At 47.6% G+C, this 24,775-nt stretch overlaps 1 protein-coding gene across 3 annotated transcripts in view; it reads left to right on the top strand.

Annotated features, from left to right (window-relative positions):
• Positions 1 to 24,775, top strand: part of SPATA13 (spermatogenesis associated 13) — an 81,205-nt gene that overhangs the window by 50,471 nt on the left and 5,959 nt on the right. For all 3 annotated transcript variants that reach the window (XM_040621646.1, XM_040621637.1, XM_040621643.1), the window contains 7 exons: positions 11,542 to 11,678; positions 13,081 to 13,260; positions 13,606 to 13,791; positions 15,490 to 15,669; positions 17,445 to 17,677; positions 21,072 to 21,201; positions 23,522 to 23,894. In XM_040621646.1, coding sequence (XP_040477580.1) covers positions 11,542 to 11,678; positions 13,081 to 13,260; positions 13,606 to 13,791; positions 15,490 to 15,669; positions 17,445 to 17,677; positions 21,072 to 21,201; positions 23,522 to 23,894 — 1,419 coding nt within the window. The remainder of the gene's footprint in view (positions 1 to 11,541; positions 11,679 to 13,080; positions 13,261 to 13,605; positions 13,792 to 15,489; positions 15,670 to 17,444; positions 17,678 to 21,071; positions 21,202 to 23,521; positions 23,895 to 24,775) is intronic.

The following is a 24,775-nucleotide window of genomic DNA, read 5'->3' as shown; positions in this document are numbered from 1 at the left end:
GACAGCAAACACAGTATTTAGTGAACTTTAAATGATATGCCAGCATAAGATAAAGTACTGAGTTCGCTAAATTGTGGGTTCTATTTTATTTGAGTACCCTGATTAGGTGGGGTGGGAGGTAGGGGAGGGGCTGGGGGACCCTGAGGGACAGCCTGATGGCTCTTCTCTCCGGAGGAAGCTCCAGCCAGGGACAGGCAGGGGGAGGGTGGGCCCCGGGGAGAATGGGCCCGTCAGGCTGTGGTCCTGTCCCTGTGAGCTAAGTGAGGGTAGGGCTGAGGCAGGTGTGGAGCAGGATTGCTTTGGAGCCAAACAGACCTGGGTTTGAATTCCAGCCCCACCACTTGGGAACAGTTACTTAACCTTTTTGAGCCACAATTTCCTCCTCTATAAATGGACAGTAATAATTCCAAGATGCTTACGAGGCTTGACCGAGATGATTTATATTAAGTGTTTAGTGCAGTGCCTGGTACACACTAAGAGTTCATTCCAGGGATGTGGTGAAACCAGACAGGTTCTTGCTCAGGATTTGTGCAGCCAGCCAAGAAGCAGCCATTAGGAGCTGCGAGGGGTGGTGAGACCCTGCCCAGAGAGCCGTGGGGTGGGAGAGGGGGGTTGGGGTAGCCAAGTTGGGGAGAGGAGCCCAGGACAGACCCGTGGTCAGAACCAGACACCCAAGCAGCTTGTTAAGAGGACACCAAGGGACAAACCAAAGGTAAAACCTGAGGGTTTATGGCAAGACACTGAGAAACCCAGAACCTAAATCCCATGTCTGAATTGGAGATGGGATGGAGGGCAAACTTCCAGAGCGGGAGGAAACGGAGGTCTCTCCAGCCACTGTGCTCCCAGGAAAGAGTGAGGGGGAGACCTTAGGGGTGTTGCCGTGGGGGGTTCCAAAGCCTGGTATCTGGGGCTCTGAATACCTGTTTGACAGATGAGCACAAGCAGACTCTTTTCTTGATGATGTAGAATATATATATGACCCAGCTCTAGGGCAAGTTTTGGCCTTAAATTGAGAAGAGGGAAGATGATTCATAGGTAGTTTAAAACAAAACTCATTAAACCATTTGTAGAAACAAAATCTACTGTCAGGGGTTTGGCGTAAATGAAGCTCAGTTGTGACATAACTTATTCCTACCACCAACCACTCCGGGCAGCAGAAGTCAGCAGTAGCCCTGTCAGATCCAGATGGAAAGCTATATGCTGGGAGAATTATTCTCAAAAGACCCATGGACGCCGTAAAAGGTTATCAGTGAAGGCTAGCACGTCCATATCTAGGACCCTGTTTGATCCTATTGTTAATATGTTTAAAAGGCTCAAATACTACTTATGGGAAATGGTTTGCAAGTCTAGATTAGGCATAACAGTGACTTTCGTGACGGTAACATTTTAAATTCTAGATATGAAAGCTCCTCATTCAAGCCTTTCACCCAATCGAGTGACACTGACTAGTAAGCATGTTTCTTTTCCCTAAGAAAGTTCTTTTCCTTGGGAGAGGGTTGGGGGCATATATAAAGAGATAGGTACATGAACAGCTAACCAGAATATTGTAGTTAAACAGCTAAAATAGAACAATATAAATATGAATATTTTAAAAGTGGTAAGCCCTACCATGCTTCTAGAACATCAGAGACGGAGGTTGTTGCCGCAGGGGGTCAGGGAGTTACAGGGAGGAGAGCCAAAAAGTCATGGAACCCATCACCAAGAAGTGGGAGCCACGCTGCCTCAAAGTCGATGAGGCAGAATTTGATCGGCTCTTTACGTGAGAATGTTGCTCCGTGTGGAGAGGTTAGCATGGACGAAGGGATTTTGTCCTTTTGATTAATATAGGGAACGTTCGGTGGTACAAAGTAGCTGAAGCAGAGGTTTTCACCAATGAGATCAGGGTACATTGCTCTCCAAATTGTGACGTGCTGCATGGACAGGCAGCGGAATCCATCCATCCTAGAACAAATCCATGCAGGTGGTTTAAGTAAGTTTGGCCTCAAAGTCTCATGGTTCCCACAGTTAGCCAGGCATCAGAATCACTTGGCGTGCTTTTGAAAATGGATTCTCAGCAAACATCCCCACTCTCCTTGGGCACTTTCTTCCGTGGTCCAGCATAGGGCAGGAATGTTTATTCTAAACCTTCCCCAAGCGATTGGCTGCCATCCACACAGGGTGCATGGGAAACCACCAAAGAGGAAGTAGTGTCCCATGTTTTGAACCCCGGAACCAGGTTCGTCCCCTCTCTGTGCATCTCCATGGCTCGAGAGTGGTTCTGGGTGGTCAGGGTTTCGGCCTCTGCAGCAGTGGCTCTGTGAGAGCCGCTCACTGCCCTGAGCCCAAGCTGCCGGCCTGCCTTCCTCCCCTGTGTTTGCTATTTCCGTTTTTAAGATGGGAAGCAAGACAGGCTTATCTCGAACCTGAGGAAGTCTGAGTGACCAGCAGGAGGTTTTCTAAAATATATGTTTTGAACAGATTATTCTAAGTGTAGGAATTCCCCTGCGATCAGCCAGGTTAGGTGAGGGGAAGTCCCCACAGGGATCTGCCCTGGCAGCTGGAAGAGGGCTGCTTGGGGTGCTGTGCATCATGACAACAGCTGACATCCGGACGACCTTCACGTCAGGTGGCTGATGGGGAAGCCCACTGTGTTCGTTCTTACCTTCCTTTTATTCAACAAAACACGTCCACATGCACCCTGTCACTGGCACTCCCTGTGGACGCGTGAGACCTAGAAGAGAGGAGCCATTTTTCTTGGTTGCTGATGAGAAAAAGAAGATTCAGGGAGCTCAGGGTCTTTTCCCGTGTGGCCTTGCTGGGACCCACACCAAGATCTCTAGACTCCCAGACCAGTGCTTTTGAAATTCATCTCTCTGCTCAAAAGCCCCTAAACATGCAAAAATAAGCCAAATGGGAAATAGATGTGTTGTGTGTCCTGAGAAAAACTCCCACCAGGACATGGGTCTGTTTTCTGTGTGCGTAAATCAGAGTCCTATAGGAAGTCCTTATCCTTTGGCACATGTTATAAAATAAAGTTTTCCATTGTTGGTGATGTTCGATATTTCCTGTCATAAAAATTCACCCTTGGAGTCTGTGGCCAGGTTTCATCCCTTCACCGATGCAAAATGTAAGTCCAGACAGAAGAATGTCTGTTGCTTCCCTGAGGAATGTTTCCCTTAGGAATGTGGAGGCTGTTTATTGTTGGCCTTTAAAAAAAAAAAAAAAAAAAACCTAGGTCATCTCTAGTTGTGTTATGTCTGACTGTGTTTGCAGTGGTCCTGCTGACTTAAAAATAGTCTGTGCTCTATGGATGTGTGGCTCTTTCCAGTTGTTCCTAAAGCCACATCTGGCCAGGCTGCGAATGTGGCCTCGGACGGCGGCTGTGGCCTGGGGAGGTGACCGTTCATTCAGAAAGTAAGCAGGGATCTGGGAGGGAGAGGAGAACTCAGAGCTGACTCTGAAGGTATGACTGTGGAAGGCACAAGGCTAGGCAGGGGGTGCCACAGGAAGCAGGTGGCCAAGTGCAGTGCCCGGGAGGGAACAACAGCCTTTCCAGTAGGACGCTAACTCTGACAATTCAACAAGAGCGTTTAAAAATTCGTTTTATACAGATTTAGAATATTCCTACGTATTTAAAAAGGTGTGTTGTTTCAGAATTGGCCCGAGCCAGAGGTTTGTGCTAAATATCTGTGTATACAGAGCTTTTAGATGGTAAAGGATGTTCTCGTCGGGCTTAAGTGCAGCTTTAAGAAGTGCTAGGGAAAGAGAACACACTGTATCTGCTTGCATATTATTGATCGAGGGCTTTGGGGGATTTTAAAAGTGATTTTAGTCCCCATCAATCTTTGCTTCATGTTTCCAAGACTGTTTTCACAAATGGCCTTTGCGCACCTATGTCTTCAACAGAAGAAATACATTTGGCGAGGATGTGGGGAATTGGAACGCTGTGCGTCATTGGTGAGCGTATACGGTGGGACAGCCACGGTGGAAAACAGAGTGGAAGTTCCTCAGAAAGTTAAAATAGAATTACCATATAAGCCAGCAGTCCCACTTCTGGGTGGAATATACCCCGAGGAATTCCAAGCAGGGTCTCGAAGCGATGTGTGCACCATGTTCACTGCAGCATTACTCATAACGGCCAAGAGCGGGGAGCAACCCAGGTGCACGCACAGATGAATGGATATAGCAAACACGGTGTGCGTACAACGGAATATTATTCCACCTTTAAAAGGGAGGAAATTCCGACAACATGCTACATGGAGGAGCCCCGGGGACATGACGCTTAGTGAAATAAGCCAGTGACAAAAGGACACATGCCGTATGATCCCACTTAGAATGAAGTATCTAAAGTAGTCCAAATCATAGAAACAGAAAGGGGGGTGTGGCTGCAGAGAAGGGGGCAGGGAGGGAGGGAGGATTAGTGTGTCATGGGTATAAAGTTTCTGTTTTGCGAGATGAAAAAGTTCTGGAGATCTGTTCACAAACATGCAAATACACAACACTATTGAACTGTACACTTAAAATTGGCTAAGATGGTTAATTTAATGTTATGGGTTTTTTTTTTGTTAACACAGTAGAAAGGAAGAAAGGAAGACATTAAATTTACTCTTTTTATTATTAGAATATATTCATTTGTCCAAATTTTGCTGAAGTACATTTTGAGAATTTATCACAGCTCCACATCTTGCAAAATTCTCCCCAAGAAAAAGTCACCATGACTGACCTTAATCTACAACTGAAGATTTTTGAGGCCATGACGTTGAATGAGACTGCCCTCACGTAGTGAGGAAGTGATCAGGCGGTGTGGCCAGTGGCGCAGACCTGCTGTTTGTGCAGAGGCCTGTCAGGCGGAGGGGACGAGGGGACCGGCTTCGGCACACAGTGGGAGAGATCTGCTACGTAGAGCGGGGTCGGATTACGGAGGGCCTTGATCTGCTGCAGGAGAGAGTTTTGTCAGGGTGCAATTGGTAACTGCGATGTAGTTTCTAGTGAAAATGATGAAACTGGTGTTTTACGACGTTCACCTTGGATAAGTCTCGGGAATAAAAGACACAGCCTAAGGAATACAGTCAGTGATATTGTAATAGTGTCCTGTGGGAACAGACGGGAGCTCCAGTTGTGAACATAGCACAGTGTTGTCAAATTACCCTGCGGCACACCTCAAACTTAAGGAACCGCATGTGTCAACTATGCTTAAAGAAAGAAAGAAAAGGCACAGAAGAAAACCAGTTTACCTTGGAAGCGAGCTGTAGGGTGGCTGGCAGGGAGCCCCGTGGGGACGGCTAGCAGGAAGACCGCCGTGTGCATCCTGCCTTGGACCCAGCACTGTGTAGCCCTGTTAAATAGTTAAAATTCTTGGAACCTTAGTTTACTCATCAACAATTTGTGGTTCAGTTAAAAGACAATGTTTTGAGTGCCTTTTCTCTGCCAGGTATTATGCTAGGTACCAGGGATACAAAAATAGACTCTGTCCCTTCCCTAAAGGAAGCTACGGTCTCCGAAGGGAAACACACATGTAAAGCAGTGCATAGGCACGGAGGCAGCCTCAGACTGTAGCACTAAAATCTCTCCCCTCTAGACAGCAGACATTGAAAACCCCAGCTCCATCAAATGTGTGTAAATTATAGGACAGAGACACGAGGAGTCATCAGCTTAGAAGGGACTTTAAAATCGTGAAGGGAAAAGGATAAAACAGAAAATCAGATCATTACAGACCCAGTTGGGACCCGGGATCAGGAGTAGGAAGAAAAAAGGGAGGCAAGAGGAACAGGGGATGGGTGAACACTGCTATGCTCCAGAATGCTGTAGCAGTACTAAGATTGGGGTGGTAAGCCATTTTTGATAGCTGTCCAGTCGTTTTTGCCTTATCACTAATAACAAGGGTAGTCCTGGCAGAGGCAGCAGCGCCAGTGAGGAGGAGCTGATGACATTGGCTTGACCTCTGCCGCACATGCTGTGTCCTATCTGGGTGTCAGTTTACTCGTCTGGAAGTTGGGGAAACCAGCAGTACCCACCACATAGCATTGCCGTGAGGATTCTATGAGCCATGAGCCGAGTCACGCAAAACAACTCTGTGCCTGGCACATTGTGATGCTGAGGGAAATCGTCTTGCATTTCTGTAATGTTTTTCAGTTTAATCAGAGTGCTTTTATGTGTCATCATTTCACTGGAGGTTCACAGTACTGTAACAGTAAGTCACTTGTTGAGGACTTACAAAGGACCCCGTGCGATGGCTATTACTATCTATATTTGACAATTTGGCAGATGAAAAATTGAGAAACTTGACCAAGGACTCAAACTACTAATAAACAAACAAAACACCAATAACCATTTTTATGCAGCGCTGTTAGTTGAATTCAAGTCTGTCTGACCCAAAGCCCCGCTCTTGGACTGTGTGTTGGTTGTATTTCCAGCTATCCATCCAGTGAATACTTAGTGCGTGCCTGTGTGTGCCAGGTGAGGTCCAGGTGCTAGAAATACAGTTAAGAGCAAAGCTGACAAAACCACTGCCTTTATGTAGTTTGCATTTTAGCTGGAGAGACAGACAGCACACAAAGTACGTTAGATGGTCAGAGATGCTATGGAGAAAAAGGAATCAGGAAGGAAGAGCAGGGTGGAGAGAGGGGTGATTTTGAACGAACCGGTCAGGGAGGGACTGGCCTGAGTCCTGTGTGCTTGGGGGAGGATATCAGGTGCAGGGAACAGCGACCCCCGAGGAAGGAGAGCTGGGCTAGGAAGTGAGCAGCCATCAGAGCCAGAGCTGACGACAGGGCTGGGAAGTTCAGAGTGTGTTTGCGGTGGGTGGCGGGGGGAGGGGGGGTATCTTCAGGGTCTTGACCTTTCTCCCCTGGATGGTTTGGAGCAGTGGAGTGACAGGACAGCTCTGGCTACTTCGGGGAGAATCACAGCCAGCAGGGAGGGGCTGCTGGAGTGACCTGGCTGGAGAGGTGGGAGAACAGTGACAATGGGCCAGATTCTGGAGCATTCTCAAGGGAGAGTCAGGATTTGCTGATGAGCTGGACGTGGGACGTGCGAAGCAGAAGAAAAAGAATGACCTCTGAATAGACAAAACGTGTAAACTTACTCCCATTTTACAGATGGGAAAACTGAGGTTGGAAGAGGATAAGCAACTGGTGCCGAGGTCATTTAGCGACAGTCAGTAAAGCTAGGGTATCTGCCCAGGTATTTTTACTCCGCATTCCTCAGGCTTTCACGGCAGGCCTCCTGCCCGGCCTCACCTGCCCATTCGAAGACTAAGTGAGCTGACCCCACCCAGCCCCTAGAGCCCTCTCGTTTCTGCAGTGATTAGTAAACATTAATCCACACTGTGGAGACCTTTCTCATGGTGCAGCTCAACCGGAGATAGTTTTCTGAGTGTTTATAATAGCAACTCAGAAGATCGTTCGATAGATGAAGGTCCTAATTTCCAGACAACTTTGTTCCTCCTCTGGAGGGTTAGCATTTTTTCCATGGAATCCCTTTCTCATTAGATTCCTGTAAATTGTGAGCTTGTGCGTTATCACCACTGGGTTTTTTTCTCCCCCTCGCCGATTTTCATAGCAACAGCCAGATCAGATGGTAAGGACTTCTCCCTGGAAAACAGTGTTCAGTGGGTATTTGAGGGAAAAAGTGTGATTTTCAGGGCTTTGCTGGGGGCAGGAGGCCTAGGTACCTTTCTTTTCTTGCGTTTCCCTCCTTTTGGCTCAGCAGTCACGGCTGGAAAATGATAGGACAAATGCCGTTGGGGCCAGTCTGTGCCAGATCAGTGTTGGCTGACATCTGCAGATTCCTGCCGCTTTGCGCCCCCTTAAAGACCAAGCGTTTGCATGTATCCTCCTTACGCAGGAGCCTTGCAACATTTCAGCTGCTGGTAGCTGTTGGGCATGGTGGTCTAGCAGCTAGCTGCTCCAAGGTCTCCCGTCAGAGAAGCTTGGCGCTTTAGTGATTTTTTTGTTAGTTTGTTTTTTGTTTTTGTTTTTTGTAATCTAGTAAGAAAGACTCGTGCATCTACAAAAAGTTTATATTTGCTTCCTTAAGACTTTCTCCCTCCACCCCCTCTCCCCCAAGTACACACACACACCAGGAAAGTGCCCTAGCCTGGGTGACCTCAGCACAGGAGGCCGAAGTACCACGCGGTATTCAGGCTCTTATACAGCTCACGCACACTTCTCAGACAAGGTGGCCTTTCTCCAGGTCCCCACTCAAACGCCCCAGCTTCGGGCAACAGACACAGCACCAGCATCGCACTCCAGAGGGAAGCCCCCTGAGACAGAAGGCCCTGCTGTGTGGCATCGCCTCCCACTGGGCACGGACACACACACACGTGCACAAGCATGTCCGCAGCTGGCTCCCCGCTGCCCACCTGCCTGCACCCCCCTTACCTGGACCACCTGCACTGCCGTGAGCTGGGCGCTGCCTCTCTTCCACGGTGAATCAGGCAGCAAGCTAGGGGTCTGCCAGGCAGTGCCAAGGGTCTGGAGAGCTTCCATTTGCTTCTAGACTTTGTGGTCAGGCCCAGAGACATCCCGCCCCTGCATCCGTTCATCCTTGAGGCAGCTCACTTGGACGTACTTCTCTCAGATGCAGGCCCTGATCTTCCCTGAAGGAGACTGAGGAGACGGGGGGTTGGAGAGAGTGGCAAGGTGCCGCACCAGGGGAGTGGCGAGGGGAACTGAAATTCAAGGGTGGTGTTTGTGCAGGTCGGGCTGACACAGAGCAACAGAGAGGATGTAGTCAACGATGATTTGGAAAATCCCAGGTTACTGGTAGAATTAACAAGAAAGCAAAGTCAAAGAAGACAGTGTGGGGACGTCTGGGTGGCTCAGTCTGTTAAGTGTCTGCCTTCAGCTCGGGTCATGGTTCCAGGGTCCTGGGATCGAGCCCTGCATCGGGCTCCCTGCTTAGTGGGGAGCCTGCTTCTCCCTCTCCCTCTCCCTCTTCCTGCTGCTCCCCCTGCTTGTGTGCACACTCTCTCTAACAAATAAATAAATAAAATCTTAATAAAAAATATTAAAAAAAAAAAAAGAAGAAGCCAGTGTGCTGGGAAGGATGAAGACCATTTGAGATCGCAGTGGGAGAGTGCTGTCTGCTCAGGACTTGCAAATCTGCTAGTAATTACCCTCAGGGAACAGGTGTTCTTTCTCAACTAAATATTTCTAAATATTTCTCAACTAAATAGATATTTCTATTCTTTATTTTGTGTTAAGTCTTCAAAATCTGACATGCCTTTTACATTTGCAGCCCATTCCATCTGGTGCTAGTTGCATTTCAGGTACTCCACAGACCCGTCCAGTCCCAGACCATGGCCCCGAGTTCTGCGTACCGGGCCCCATGGCTTCCTTCCTGTCACTTCAGCCAGGCTGCTGTTGTGAACAACTTTTTAAAAGAAACACATTCCAGGGGCACCTGGGTGGCTCAGTTGGTTAAGCATCTGGCTCTGTATTTTGGCTCAGGTCATGATCTCAGGGTCATGAGATCGAGCCCCACCTCGGGCTCTGTGCTGGGCATGGAGCCTGCTTAAGATTCTCTGCCTCCCTCACCCTCTGCCCCTCCCCCACTCTATTTGCACACATGTTCCCTCTCTAAAAAAAAAAATTAAAAATAAAAAAATAAAAGTGCAACACACTCTGTAAACTGAGTCTAGAATTCTTACACTAAAGCAATGATAACTATTGAAAAAGATAGGCAACAATGGGCGGTGATCAATACCGTGACAATTAGCTCTAGGATCATATTACATGTGTCAGATTCTTCAGTTTTCCTCACCGTGCACAGCCAGGACTATAATTACGATGATGAATTCAAGCCAAGAAAAGGAAACTGGGGAGCTACAGGAAGCACCGCCAGCGCCTCCCTCATGCTACTGTGGCAGAGTCCTTCTTCTTCAGCCCGGCTTCCACCACATGTACTGCCATCATCACTAAACCCTCTTAGTGAATCCCAACCGTGAGTCTAGGTAGGAAGTTGACCCACATCACCTCACCTCATCCTCCAAAGAGAAAGGAAATAGTTTCTACAACAGAAGGAGGAAGCTCAGAGAGAGGAAGTTGCTGGGTCCCGCTCCTGTACAGGGGCAGGGCTAGAATTCAGACCGGGCTCTGGGGCTTTAGAACCTGTTCTCCAGTGTCAGGGGGCCTGTCTTCCAAAACCTGTCGCTTCCTACTCGGAATGCTGAGGGAGCCGCCCCCCTGCTTACTGTAGACCCTTGAGGCACCCGCACCCCCTACCTTACTTTTCAAGTCTCATCTTCCATTGGATGTGTGGATGTCCACATACCGTGGGCTTCAGATTGAGCCACATTTTGTTCTCAATCAAGAGCCATCTCAAGTATCTTAACAAGCCAGCTACTACCATGAGGGCTTTCTCTGTCTTCTTCACAAGGGATGTTCTTCTTTTTATAATTCCCTCTACTGGATGACAGATTAGCCTTGGTGAGAGTAGCCCACTGTCCCAGGAAGAAGAGAAATCTGAATGCTGAGGTGGGCAGTCCAAAGCGCTATACCCATCCTTAGAAGATCTTTCTCTTGGGACCCATGGGTGGCTCAGTTGGTTAAGCGGCTGACTTCGGCTCTGGTCATGATTCCAGGGTCCTGGGATCGAGCCCCGCATCGGGCTCCCTACCTAGCAGGAAGCCTGCTTTTCCCTCTCCCTCTACCTGCTACTCTGCCTTCTTGTGCTCTCTCTTTCTCTGTAAAATAAGTAAATAAATAAAATCTTTTTAAAAATTTTTTTAAAAAGAGAAAGTTTAAAAAAGAAGATCTTTCTCTTTTTTGGCAAAGGTGCTCTGTCATTCCTAACCTTGGTTTCATAAGTTCAACCTTTTCATGTTACAGACACCTGGAGAGAATGACTACATGTTTCCACTTAGGACACTATCAACACCTTTTGATTTTAGTAGCACGACTGCCTTGCAGGTGAAAGATGGAAGCAGAACACTTTTTCTTTTCTTTTTTTTTTTTAAAGATTTTATTTATTTATTTGACAGCCAGCGAAAGAGGGAACACAAGCAGGGGGAGTGGGAGAGGAAGAAGCAGGCTCCTAGCAGAGGAGCCTGATGTGGGGCTCGATCCCAGTACCCTGGGATCACGCCCTGAGCCAAAGGCAGATGCTTAACGACTGAGCCACCCAGGCACCCCCAGACACTTCTTAAAAATGATTATATTTTCATTTTCTTTATCTCCTCAAGCTTATCAACACAGGACTTAGAAATACAATCTGCATTTATATATTTTATGTCCACTGTGGAGCACAAATTGCCAGCCGAATCACGTAGTTTACTCAGTATCCTCCACAGCAAAATAATGCTGTGTGTTAACTTTGGCCGTATTCTCTGAGATGCTCTCCTTCCCACTTACTGTGACACTCAGACCCCAGCTCCTCACACAACTGCTACCTTTGGATCGATGGATCTGTAGGAATTTTCTAATGATTTCTTATTCTGGGTAAGACACAAATGATTGCTTCCCCTGGGGGTATGTTCTCAGAGGTCATTTATTTTGTCATTAAATTTTTTTTCTGTTAGCTGTGTCCTTTTAACCATAAACCATGCCATTTCTTTTTTAGTTTCTTCAGATGGCGGTACTGAGTCTGCTGCCTTAGTGGATGACAACGGCAGTGAGGAGGACTATAGCTATGAAGACCTGTGTCAGGCCAACCCCAGATACCTACAGCCAGGCGGGGAGCAGCTGGCCATCAACGAGGTACTGGAATCACACTCAACAGTGGCGAATCTTGGAGACTCAATCTTCAGGGTGCCGAATCACTTCAGACTTTGCCCTTCTTGATTCTTTCATTTTTTCTCTCTCTTTTTTAAAAAAGATTTATTTATTAGAGAGAGAGAGAGAGCAAGCACGAGTGGGGGGAGGGCAGAGGGAGAGAATCTCAAGCAGACTCCCCGCTGAGCATGGAGCCCAACATGGGGCTTGATTCCATAACCCTGAGATCATGACCTGAGCTGAAATCAAGAGCCGGACACCTAGCTGACAGAGCCACCCAGGTGGCCCCTCTTGATTATTTCTTACCAAACATATTCTAAAACCTAGAACTCTGACATTCTAGCATTTTCGAGGACAGTTTATGTGACCAAATTTTCCAGATAACTAAAGCTCGCTCACCGCTCTAAGCGATAAGAGCGGTGACTGCTACGTGATGTTTGGGTAGCGCTTTTCGGTTTACGAATTGCTCTTCCTAACATTATCTCAGAAAGATCTCACAGCCAATCTAAGAGGTACATATTACAATTATTAACCATATTTTAGTAAACACTCTGAAACGAAGAGGCTGTGTCATTTGCTGGTAAATGGCAGAGCTGAAATTAACCACATAGTTCTCACTGCAAATCTGGTGTTCTTTGCACCACTGTGCATCTTCAGCCCTTTCTATGGAAACCTTTCCAGAAGGCACTTCCTAGCTTTCGGCGTTCCTGATTAGAGCATGTCGGGTGTCAGTTCTCAGTGAGTTAGCATCCCCGTTAGTAGCACCCGTTGTCGCTGTAGGATATGACGATGTCTCTGGCTGCCGAGGGCACCTGCAGCCGTCCACCCCTGTGGCCGACTGTCAGACGAGCTGTGTCTGTCCTTTCCTTTTTACATTAGCTGTTCAATATCTGGAGATCAGGCTGTGTTCTCTTTTAATGGTTGTAGACCATAAAGTTAGATCAAAAGTTTATTCAGACTGTGAATGAAGTCTGAAGAGTAAGTTTTAGGTGAAGTCGTGAGGGTCTTGCAATAAGGTATGCGCATAAGCATTAGAGGCCTGGCTCCGTGTTGTCTGCTCAGAAACCATTTTGGGGGTGAATAATCCAGATACTCACATTCATTAGATAACTGACATATAGATGAGTGAGCCATTTTTATACTTTCTTTAAAAAAATGTAGATTCGGGATTTCCTTTAAGAGCATACGAGAGACACCTACCTGATTTTGTTTTTCCTAATATGGAAACTCATTCTGTGTAACAATCAAACGCTAAGGATTGACCCCAAGCCAACAGTGTGTGCAAGTATGAGGTAGAAGATGTCCGTGTCCCCCCGGGAGAGTGCACGGCATGCCCCTTGCTCTTCTGCCCGCCTGCTTTTACACTGAGCACGTGTCCCCATTGCAGCTGATCAGCGATGGCAGTGTGGTCTGTGCGGAAGCCCTATGGGACCACGTGACCATGGACGACCAGGAACTGGGCTTCAAGGCAGGAGATGTCATCCAGGTTCTGGAAGCCTCTAACAAGGACTGGTGGTGGGGCCGGAATGAGGACAAGGAAGCCTGGTTCCCTGCAAGCTTTGTCAGAGTAAGTGTATGGCGCTTACAAACCCTTCTCATGACGATCTGTGGGGGAGGGGTACAATTGTGGCATCAGGCTCAAGCCCCTCCATACAGGTTCACTTCTTTGTGATCATTGTAATGAAAGCTTTCAGAAATTAGACTGGATTGAAGGAAACATTTTAACCACGGTCAACTAGTTGTTTGGCATTGCTGCCGTGGTTGGAGCCGTGGCCCTGCCGAGTACATGAAGACTTAGTCTCGGGCCAGGCTGCCTTCCTGACCGAGTAGAGAAGTGCAAACCAGGGGGCCTTCCGCCTGCTTCTGGTACCTCCTTCCCCCAAGTCACTTGTCACTCGTGCGTGGCCCACAGTTGCGTGTCAATCAGGAAGAGCCGTCGGAGAATTCCAGCAGCACCCAGGGCGAGGAGCAGGAGGAGGATGCCGGCAAGAACCGCCACAAACACTCGGAAAGCAAGCACCAGATGAGGACCAATGTCATCCAGGAGATCATGAACACGGAGCGGGTGTACATCAAGCACCTCAAGGACATCTGTGAGGTGAGACCCGGGACCCTGTGGCCTCCCCAAGGTTGTCCGCAGTCGGACCCTCGTTTTACATACTTTTCTGTAGCCCACCCTTCTCCTTGCCCTTTTCCGCCCATGTGGTCCCTGCACAGACTCCGCCCTCATTAAATACTCGTCCGCCCTGGTGAGCATCAGTGGCTCTCTGTTGTCGTCAGTTGTCGTTTCTGGGCCCTATGCAACTATCTCTCTGAGGACTGACCTCCTGAGATTATTCAGAGTGAAGGACTTTCAGAGGAGGCAACACCCTTTCAGTGAAACCCACTTGATTTTACAAAGGTCCGCCGCGGTTTACACTCCCGTTACATCTAAATCACCGACTCACACATCAGGTTCTGAGTCATTGAGATGCAGACCAGAAGAAGATCAGTTTTACCTAGTGACCTCCGAGGCCATGTTCTGCAATGTCATGGTATTCTGTGCAGTAAGTTCTGTTTCTCCCGCGATATTCTTTGTCTCTGTGGGTTCTGTGTGAGCCTGACACTACACTGGTGTTGGCCCCGTCCCCTCATTCCGCTGTCCTGGCTGTGAATGCTGAGTTCTGCACTCTCAGCTCGGCTGCTAACATTCAGCACTGAAGGCAAGCTGAAGCTAGACAAGTGCCCATTTTGGAATCGGATTAACTGGCCCCATAAAGATTAGCGATGTTTAGCTTATTGATGTAACCATCTTGTTCCTTGTGCCTAATTAAGGGAGTTTCTTTAAAGTGCCATTTTAGGAAAATAAGTGATGACTAATGATTGTTGAGCTTTGACTTTGTGCTGTCCCTCGACCTGGATTAACTCCTACAAACGCTCTCATCAGCTGGTCCTTTTACCGCCCCCCTCCCCATTACAGGTGAGGGAACTGAGGCACATAGCAGGGAAAGTGGTGGGGTTGGTATTTAAGCCAGTGTGCCCTAGAGCCTGTATTTTGATTCTTTATATTGTCTTTCTGTTAAAGTTCGTTCTGAATAGTCAGTGGTATGTATTTTCTCAGCCAGTCTGCTTAGGCTGTGTGATTACATGATGCTGATTTGGGGATACGTATTACACATATGTATGGCCTTTCCTTCCCACCACACTAACTCCTACCCCAGCCGTAGGACAACTAGGGTGTTGTACCTGGCGAATGAATAGTACTCTAATCCGTGCAGGCGTTGGATTAAAGATCTGCAGCTTTATGCTCTATATAAAAAGTAGGTGATGGTGGAATCCTTGGGTAAGATGTTCTTGGCTCTCTGCCGCAACACTGAGCCGGCTGCATGAGCTGTTGAGCAAGCTGGGGCATTCTGTATTTGACATGTCTTCTCGGCTGTGAAATGAAATTAGGGATGGGAGAATGATTATCTTAAGAGTTTAGAAAAAGTGTGACAGTCCCCATGTTTGCGCTTTAATATTTGAAACCAAGCAACTTTGTTTCAGGAGCATAATCTGAAAACTTTCTGTAGTTTCTTGCTTTACACATCCAGCCACATGCACCTGTTTTTTTCCTTTTGTTTTTAAATATTCATAGCACCCTGGAGTCACGAAGTTATGATTATCCCAACAGGGATCCATAGGGTTCAAATATTTTTCTCTAATTAAAATCCCTTCCAAGAGAAAGACTTTGGGCCCCAAAACCTGTATCATTCAGATAAATGATTTCTGTGAATCTCCAGATTAATTTGTAAAAGTTTACTTTGCTGTTTTGCAGGGCTATATTCGACAGTGTCGCAAGCACACGGGAATGTTCACAGTTGCACAACTAGCCACCATTTTTGGAAACATTGAGGATATTTACAAATTCCAAAGAAAGTTCCTGAAAGACCTTGAGAAACAGTACAATAAAGAGGAACCTCACTTAAGTGAAATAGGATCCTGCTTTCTTCAACACGTATGTCACCTGTTACTTCATATTAATAGCATCCGGTTAAATAATTTTGAAATGTTTCTCCACCCTAGAAAGGAGTCCTTTTTGTTCTGTTTTGTTCTTGCTTTGTTTGCTGGATTAATCTCCCAGGGAATGGAGATGTCAGCTGTAAATTAAGTTGCTTGGCTTCTATGGTTAATGTTTACCTAAATACCTCAAGATTTCAAAATCTTCCTACTTTCATGCAGTTTTGAGGGGTTCAGGAGGTTGTATTTGGAGTAATTTCTCATAATACCTATTAAGTGACTATTGTATGTTAAGCACGGTTTCCAGAGTTTGCTTATATTGGTTCCTGTAGTGCTGTGGAGAAGGTATGATTACTTAACCCGTTTTCCGCGTGCAGAAACTATAGCCCAGAGGGTAACTGACCCGAGGTCACACCTGAGTAAGGGGCAGGTGTGGATTCAGACCGAGTGTGTGGCTCTGGGACCCTGCCTGGGACGCCGAAACTGCCTCAGAACAGTCTTGAGATGATGGCAAGCTTGTAACTGGGGATCGACTGCCCATGTTTAATACTAACGGATTTCAGAGGAAGGAGACTTTATTCCCAACCCAAATGTGTGTCATCGTTGGAACAGTAACAGCAGTGACAGCAGCTCCCTCCTCAGGAGACGTCGCTGGGTACTGACCCCAGTGACTACAGAGGCAGTAGGAACCAAAGCAGATCCTCGGGGTGTGTGGGGGGGCAGTAAACAGCTGAAAATGATGCTGTGGCGGCCCCACGAGTGCACCAGTCCTGTTTGGCCAGAGCAGAAGGTTCTGAGAGAAAGGCTGCAGAGGTCAGTGAAGGTCAGGTTGCAGGGGGGCAGGTCCCGGTGAAGGTGGAGCCTCTGGGTTGTGTGGGCCTTGCCTGGTCCTGGACGACCAGAGAGTCTAGCTGAGGGATGAGGTGTCGCTGCTTCTGGGCAGAGGGGGCTGGGGGCCAGGGTAGGGGTGGCTGCAGCGGGGATGCAGAAAGACAGAGATGTTGTCGCGGGGGTTTTTGAGAACCAGCTGACAAAACGGGTCTTGGGGAACATCAAAAAGCAGCAGTCGGAACCGCCGGCAGGATGTTGGGTCTCAAAGAATTGATGGGTAGGTTAGGAAGACCTGTCTTGTAGGGGAATTGGAGTCTGGTGGGAGACGTGTTGAGCACGGACAAGTATAAACCGTGGGGCAGGACCCAGGCTGAAGGGCACACAGCTGTGGGCAGGGTAGACGGCTGCGAGCCGGCAGCCTGGCCGCCGTGGAAGCCGGGGGAAGCCCACGACACTTGCACAGGGGGACTGGCAGGGCGGCAGCAGCCTTGAAGTGAGAAGCAGAGGAGAAAGGAAGTGAGCCAGGGGCATTCGATCGGAGGTCCGAGGGGACACGCGTGTGGAAGCCAGGTGGTAGGATGTTAAGGACAGGACTTGTAGTGAGGGGAGCAGGTGATGGCTTTGAATCCTCACTTCTTGGTCACGGTCACTACCACGTTTATCAGTGTAAGGAGAGAGGACGAGGGGGAGAGAGTTGGACTCGCGAATAGTGCCTGCCTTTTCCTTAGAGCAGAGCTCGGGCGGGCAGTGGTGGCAGAGGGAGCCGCTGTCCCAGGGAAGCCGAATCCTAGGGCTACCACCCCACAAAGATAACCCCTCCTCCCACCCTCACCCTTCCAGCCACTCCCGCCCCCTGGTCTGTACGGGGCCCCTCCCTCCAGAGAAGATGTCATGGCCCAGAGCCGGCCCATAACCTGACGCAACTGTGCTTCCCCTTCCCAGCAAGAGGGCTTTGCCATCTATTCCGAGTACTGTAACAACCATCCGGGCGCCTGTGCGGAGCTGTCCAACCTGATGAAGCAGGGCAGGTACAGACACTTCTTTGAAGCCTGCCGCCTGCTCCAGCAGATGATCGACATCGCCATCGACGGGTTCCTGCTGACGCCGGTGCAGAAGATCTGCAAGTACCCCCTGCAGCTGGCCGAGCTGCTCAAGTACACCACGCAGGAGCACAGGTGAGAGGGCGCGCGCCGCTGGTGGATGCTCACGGGCTCTCTGGGCCCCACACCCTGGGTCCCCGGGGCGGGCGCTCAGAGCTTCACAGAGTGGCGCTGATGGGCGGGCTTGGGTGTCCTCTTGACACTCTCAGCATCGTGGAAGAAATTGTCACCTTGGGGCGCCTGGGTGGCTCAGTCATTGGGCATCTGCCTTCAGCTCAGGGCGTGGTCCCGGCGTTATGGGATCGAGCCCCACATCGGGCTCCTCCACTGGGAGCCTGCTTCTTCCTCTCCCACTCCCCCTGCTTGTGTTCCCTCTCTCGCTGGCTGTCTATCTCTGTCAAAAAAAATAAATAAAATCTTAAAAAAAAAAAAAAAAAGAAATTGTCACCTTGCTTAGAATGTTCAAGATTATGAGGTCTTGAAACAGGGTCATTGAAGAGGCTCCAGGGTATCCATTCCTAGAGATGCTAAAAAATTATGAATGATTCTTAAACTGTGTCATGAACACACAGGGATTTGTATCGTGTTGTTGGTCCTTAAAACTGGTGTCTGTGTTACACATCCGCTTTTGTAGCTACTCAGTAGTTAGTAAGAACAATTTTTAAAAGACACCAGTGTGAATAGTTGGCTTCCAGTCCCACAGCAGCTCGCCCTCAGGGCAGCATCACGTAGTGCAACAAGAAGTTACTTTACGGAACAGTGAGGACTCCCAAAGTTTAAGCTTCTGAAGGAGTGGGGAATCTCAAGGATACAGAGTAATGTGTAGGGTTAGCTTGCAGAAGCATCCGCGGAGGTCCTGTCCAGCTGTAAGCCCTTTCTTAAAGATTTATTTATTTTAAAGAAAGAGAGAGCACACGTGGAGCAGGGGGAAGGGCAAAGGGAGAGAGAAAGAATCTCCAAGCAGACTGTGCTGAGTGCAGAGCCTGACGCAGGGCTCGATCTCACGACCCTGAGATCATGACCTGAGCCCAAACCAGGAGTCGGACACTCAACTGCCTGAGCCACCCAGGTGCCCCTGAGACCTTTCTTGCCCAACCCGGGTGCTTGCTCCGTCTCTGTGATCCGTTCCACCCCATCCCCTTATGGTTGGAGCACGGGGCTTCTCATCCTGGTTTCCTGAATACTCCATTTCCTTGTAGGACTTGCTTTGTCCTTAACTAAGTTCTTCTAGGAGATCCAAAAAGTTATCCATTGCTTACTTAATAACAACTCCCTGTTTTCCTACATGTGCAGAATAAAGTATAACCATGCTGTGATTTTTTTGGAAGATCTCACCCATTCAGTGTTGGAATGGGCATGCCATTCTGTGCCATTCCCCGAGACGTGCAGGTCCCAACTGTGTGGTGCCTTTCGGTGGCACTGGTTGGGTCATTGCTGTGTTCTCACCAGGCCAGAACTGGAATGCCAGTAGGCAGGGTTTTAGGATAAAGCTTACTGTTTTAGGTAAGAATCAAGCCTCACCTGTGACCTCTCTGTCACTGGTACAAAGCTTTCAGTGCACCTGCAGCCCATGAACAGATGATCTCAGAAGGTTCTAGTATGGGGAAGGGGGAGAACAGGATTGTAGCCAGAGGAAATTTGCTGTGCCAAACCACAACAGTTGTGGGTTTTAACAGCTAAGTGTCGCCCCGAGAGCAGTCAGATTCTCCATGGCAGCGCCTGGCCCTGCAGGGTGTGCAGAACGGAGCATTCTTCCATCCTGTCTGCTGCCAGACTCCTGTGGAGACACAGGGCTTGCAAAAGGAATCTGTTTTGCAATTAGATTGGAAGCTGGAAGGAGAAAAAGAGCTAGGTTACCAAACAGTAGACCATAGATGTGGATGTTAGTATAAAGAATTAAGATTAAAAGAGTAAGAGAAAGGAGTTCACTGAAATAGATAAAAGGGAAGAGAGCTATATATATATTTTTTCTTTTTCTGATAGAAAAATCAGAAAACTTGAGTGCAAGGAAAATAGCAAAGTCAAGAGAGCCACAAATTTGCAGAAAATGTTAAACAAAGAATAAAAACACACCGTGATGAGGAACTGGAAAAAATATGTAAAAGAATAAGAAGCAGAGACATCTTGACAGACATGGGCAAACAGATTGGTACATTCCAAGGTGGGCAAGGTGTGGCCAGGAGTCTATATGTCATCCTTCAGCAGTTAATTCTTCTCTTTTTTCACTATGAGGCATTTGCATATTTTGGCTATTTTCCAAAAAAAAAAAAAAAAATCCTTTTAAAGGAAATGACAGAAACCCCATTTCCTTGTCTTCAGGAAAACAAAACAAAATTTTTTCCCCAAAAAACCATTATACTCTGCCTCTTTTCTAGAATTGACAAAATCTTGTAGGAAAAAATGTACCGTTATTTTGTGCACTTTCTTCATCGCTGCAGGCCTGGGGTGGGTGGTTACTCCATTATTTTGGCAGCCCCCTTGTGTCTGTTTTGTTCTTCCTTTGTGCTCTGCGGCTCAGTATGAATAGGCCTGTCCGGAGGCAGCGGGGTCTGAGTGGCGGGGGAATGCCCGGGGACTTCCCAGGGCTGAGCTCTTTGTGTGTGGTAAATAGACAATAGAACCCGCGTCCAGGGCTTGCTTTCCTTGCTGTGCAGGGGATCTGATTCAGTGCTACTGAGATCCAAAGGCTCTATCTCAGAAGACACAGGAAAGTGCTGGAAAGTAAAGAATTCAGTTCATTAGCTGGATTATTGGTTTACATGTCCCCAGATGATTAACGCTGAGCAAGACCTGAATGTCCAACTTCCCAGCTCGAGCCACGCTCTGCTCTAGTCTGTGTGGTGATTGGCACCACAGTTTGTGTTCCTGGTACCTACAGTTATAGAGGCTAGGGAACAAGAGCCTGGTTCGATCTGACTGGAGCATATGGAAGCAGCAGAAACGAAGGTCCGTCAATGAGCTGAATATAGTGTCAGCATTGACGGAACACACCATGTCGAGCCTCTGTGGCTTGTGTCCTCTTTGTGTCCTTACTTGAACACCATAGAAGATGAGACTTAGAGCAAATAATTACTCTTGAGAATGGTTAGTGATTATTAAAGTACTTTATAGCAAAACTGGCTATATCAGTCATAAAGACTGTCCTTTCTTTATTAATGAAAATAATCCATTGTCACTGTGACTAAAACTTACGTCTTGTGGCATTCACTTTCATTCATTGTGATTTCTGGGAAATGAATGAAAACATTCTTATTCCGAAGAATTCTGGATTGCATTCGGTCAGTTCCCTTAACCTATGGAGACTATGGTCTATTCATGGAGGAACAAGAAAAAGGCAACAATGGCCATTATTTAAATGCTACTTTGTCTAGACTGTTAGTATACAAATCCAGGGTGGAGTATGTTACTTTGTTAGTCCTGCTTTGGGAGTTTCAGGTTCTATGGTTAAAATGAAGCTCCTACTTTACAGTGATTACAGCAACATAAAGGCAGCCTATGAAGCCATGAAGAACGTAGCCTGTCTGATCAATGAGCGCAAGCGCAGGCTGGAAAGCATCGACAAGATAGCGCGGTGGCAGGTGTCCATCGTAGGCTGGGAGGTAAGTGAGCGCCCCTTCCTACACCTTCCCCGCCACCCAGAGCCCTCCCTCCCTCTGGCACTCTGGTTTAGGTTGATGACGTACTGTGACATCCTGTGATTGATACTTTATATTCTTGGCTTTAATGGTCTATATATTTTGAAGCAGGTGGTTGAACTGAACAGTCAGCTACTTTACCAGTAACTCACTTCCTCCAAAAAATCAACTCTGAAGAGTGTATGTAATTAATTCATTGTTTACGCTCTGTCTCTCCTGCTAGAAATCATGCTCCATCAGAGCAACTAGAGAACATTTTCAAAATATTATTTGTTTATTTGAGAGCGAGAGCTAGTGGGAGGTGGGGAAAGGCAGAGGGAGAGAGTCTTGGACTTTGAGTGAGTGTGGGGTGGGACACGGGGCTCTGTCTCACGACCCTGAGATCATGACCTGAGCTGAAACCAAGGGTAGGACACTTAACTGACTGTGCCACCTGGGAGACCATTTAAAATACAAGTAGTGTGGTAGGAGTATGGACTCTGGACTCACACTGCCTTGTTTGAATTGGGTATTGTCTGGGCAAGATTAAGATTTTCATCCTTAAGATGGGGTTGAAAATATTAGGTACTTCACAGAGCTCTCGTGAGGATTATGTAAGACGGTGGCAAATGCAGTGCTTGGCACCAGCTGCCATGATGGTCCAGCGTGCATATGTGCACACACACGCACACACATTCGTTTATAAGAACGACGACGATTGTGTTTACCACATGCCTGGCGCTGGTGTAAGCCATTTTTATATGTGAACTCGTTTAATCTTTTCAATATTCCTGTGAGGTAGGAGCTACTGTTACCCCCATTTAACAGATAGGGGAATGGGAACATGGCAAGGTTAAGTGGCTTGCTCGAACGACTAATGATGTTCCGATTGTTTTCAGACCAACCACAATTCATCATACATTAAACTAATTGGTCAGAACTCACTGTCCCTAAGGATTAAGAAAGTTTGGACTGAGAAGTTAGGTTTTAACTAAAGTAGGTTATGGCAGCGAATGTTGGAAAGAAATACTTCTATTTCAGGGGCCATAGAGCCTTCTGGAGCTTGGACGGGCCCTCAGACATCACCACATTTAACTCTCTTACTTTGTAAGTAAAGAATGTGGGGCACAGAATTGCTCTAAGCAAGCAAGTAGAAGAACTATTCTGGAGTCAAGCTTTTTTGCCTCCACAAAATATTGTGTATAACTGGGATTGAAGAAGGATAAAATCTTATAAATCAAAAGCCAGCCTCATACCAAATACCACATGGTTACATTGGGTTAGACCCAGCCTAATACTGTAAAGGTGTTTTTTCCTTGTGTTCTTGGACCACAGGGATTGGCGCGCCAACTCCCCCAACACGGTCAGAAATCCGTGTGTAACTCTTTACTCTCCTAGAACTTAACTGCTCCTAGCTCACTGTTGACCAGAAGCCTTACTGATAACATAATAGATTAACGCACATTTGGTACATGTTACATGTATTCTATGCTGTATTCTTACAACAAAGTAAGCCAGAGAAAAAAATGTTATTAGGAAAATCATAAGGAAGAGGAAATACATTTACAGTTACTTAGGGGATAATTTATTGTCAGAAGCTTACCAATACCTTGCTGGCAATTTGCTGTCTGGTCTTTTGTTTCCAAGATTCTTAGCTAGTTATGATTCTGGGAGCCGCTATACATACCAGACTCGAAAGCCAGAGCCCCCGAGTCTGTAGCACTCAAGTCCCCCCACATAGAAAGCCTCCTTGGGGGGGCACCTGGGTGGCTCAGTCATTAAGCGTCTGCCTTTGGCTCAGGGCGTGATCCCAGTGGGATCGAGCCCCGCATCGGGCTCCCTGCTCAGCGGGAAGCCTGCTTCTTCCTCTCCCACTCCCCCTGGTTGTGTTCCCTCTCTCGCTGTGTCTCTCTGTCAAATAAATAAATAAAATCTTAAAAGAAAAAAAAAAAAAAGAAAGCCTCCTTGGTGTCCTTATTCTCAAAGGAGCAGCCTTCAGACTGGCTGGAGTCCGTCCATCCAGCACTTTTATCACCAGTCCTTCCTTGTAAGGAGGACCCATCAGATAACACAGAGGCACTGTAACATTTTCCCGCTGAGTAGGAAATAAAGCAAAGAAGTTTCACACACAAGGAGACGAACCACTCGAGATGTGAGTGGCCTTTTTAGCCCTGCGGACCTGTGAACGGGTCTCCTGTAACTGGAAAGTCGGAGGAAGACTGGGTCAGGACTTGTTCTTGTATCCGTGACACGTTCTCAAGGAATCCGAGTGGGAAGGTCTTAAAATGTGTGTTCATCCTTGCAGGGGCTGGATATCCTAGACCGAAGTTCCGAACTGATCCATTCTGGGGAACTGACCAGAATCACCAAGCACGGCAAGAGCCAGCAGCGGACGTTCTTCCTGTTTGACCACCAGCTGGTGTCGTGCAAGAAGGACCTGCTGCGCAGGGACGTGCTCTACTACAGAGGCCGCACGGACATGGATGGGGTGGAGCTCGTGGACCTGGAGGACGGCCGGGACAAGGACTGGAACCTCAACGTGAGGAACGCTTTCAAGCTCGTCAGCAAAACCACCGACGAAGTTCATCTGTTCTGTGCCAAAAAGCAAGAGGACAAGGCGCGGTGGCTGCAGGCCTGTGGGGATGAAAGGCGGCGCGTGCAGGAGGATCGCGAGATGGGTGAGCAGCACTCCGTCTTCCGACCTCAGGCGCCTGCGGCCCCAGAGGCCAGCTCTTGCCAGCCGTCTCCCAGAGTGAAAGGGCCCCCTGGAAGAAAGAAGCAGGATCTTTCAAATCCCAAATACAGCTGACCCTTGAATAATGCAGGGGTTGGGGCGCCAACCCCCCCACATGGTCAGAAATCTGTGTGTAACTCTTGACTCCCCCAAAACTTAACTACTCCTTAGCCCACTGTTGACCAGAAACCTTACCAATAACATAGTCCATTAACACACATCTGCTGTGTTATATGTATTATATGCGGCATTCTTATAATAAAATGAGCCAGAGAAAAAATGTTATTAAGGAAATCATAAGGAAGAGGAAATACATTTACAGTCCTGCCCTGTATTTATTGAGAAAACCCCATGTATACGTGGACCCATGCCGTTCAACCCCATGTTGCTCGAGGGTCAGCTGTGCTTCTCAACTTGCTGCAGGACAGACAGAGTTCCTACAGGCAGTGTTTGGTCAGTCTGTGTGTTGATATTCACAGCACCCCACTGCACCTGTTAACGTGTCCTGCGTGGGAGGATGTCGTCCCAGTGTCCATCCTGTGGCAGTCCTTGCTGCTCCTCCACTTATAATCTTTTCAGTCTCTTACAGTTCCTCCAGGAATAAGGATTTTGCTACAGGTTGTGTTGAACACCTCCAGCGTTAACGTGGGTTATGGTTCTAGTTTTACTCTGTAATGGTGTCACTTGTTTCTTATTTTTTTTTTAAATTTTATTTAAATTCGATTAATTAATATATAGTATACTATTAGTTTCAGGGGTAGAATGTGTGATTCATCAGTTGCATATAACACCCAGTGCTCATCACATCACGTGCCCTCCTTAATA

This window comes from Ursus maritimus, unplaced genomic scaffold (assembly GCF_017311325.1).
Source record: "Ursus maritimus isolate PB19 unplaced genomic scaffold, ASM1731132v1 scaffold_10, whole genome shotgun sequence".
In the NCBI taxonomy this organism is placed as follows: Eukaryota; Metazoa; Chordata; class Mammalia; order Carnivora; family Ursidae; genus Ursus; species Ursus maritimus.
Note: the sequence above shows the minus strand (reverse complement) of the source record. Positions and strands in the feature narration are given on the sequence as shown.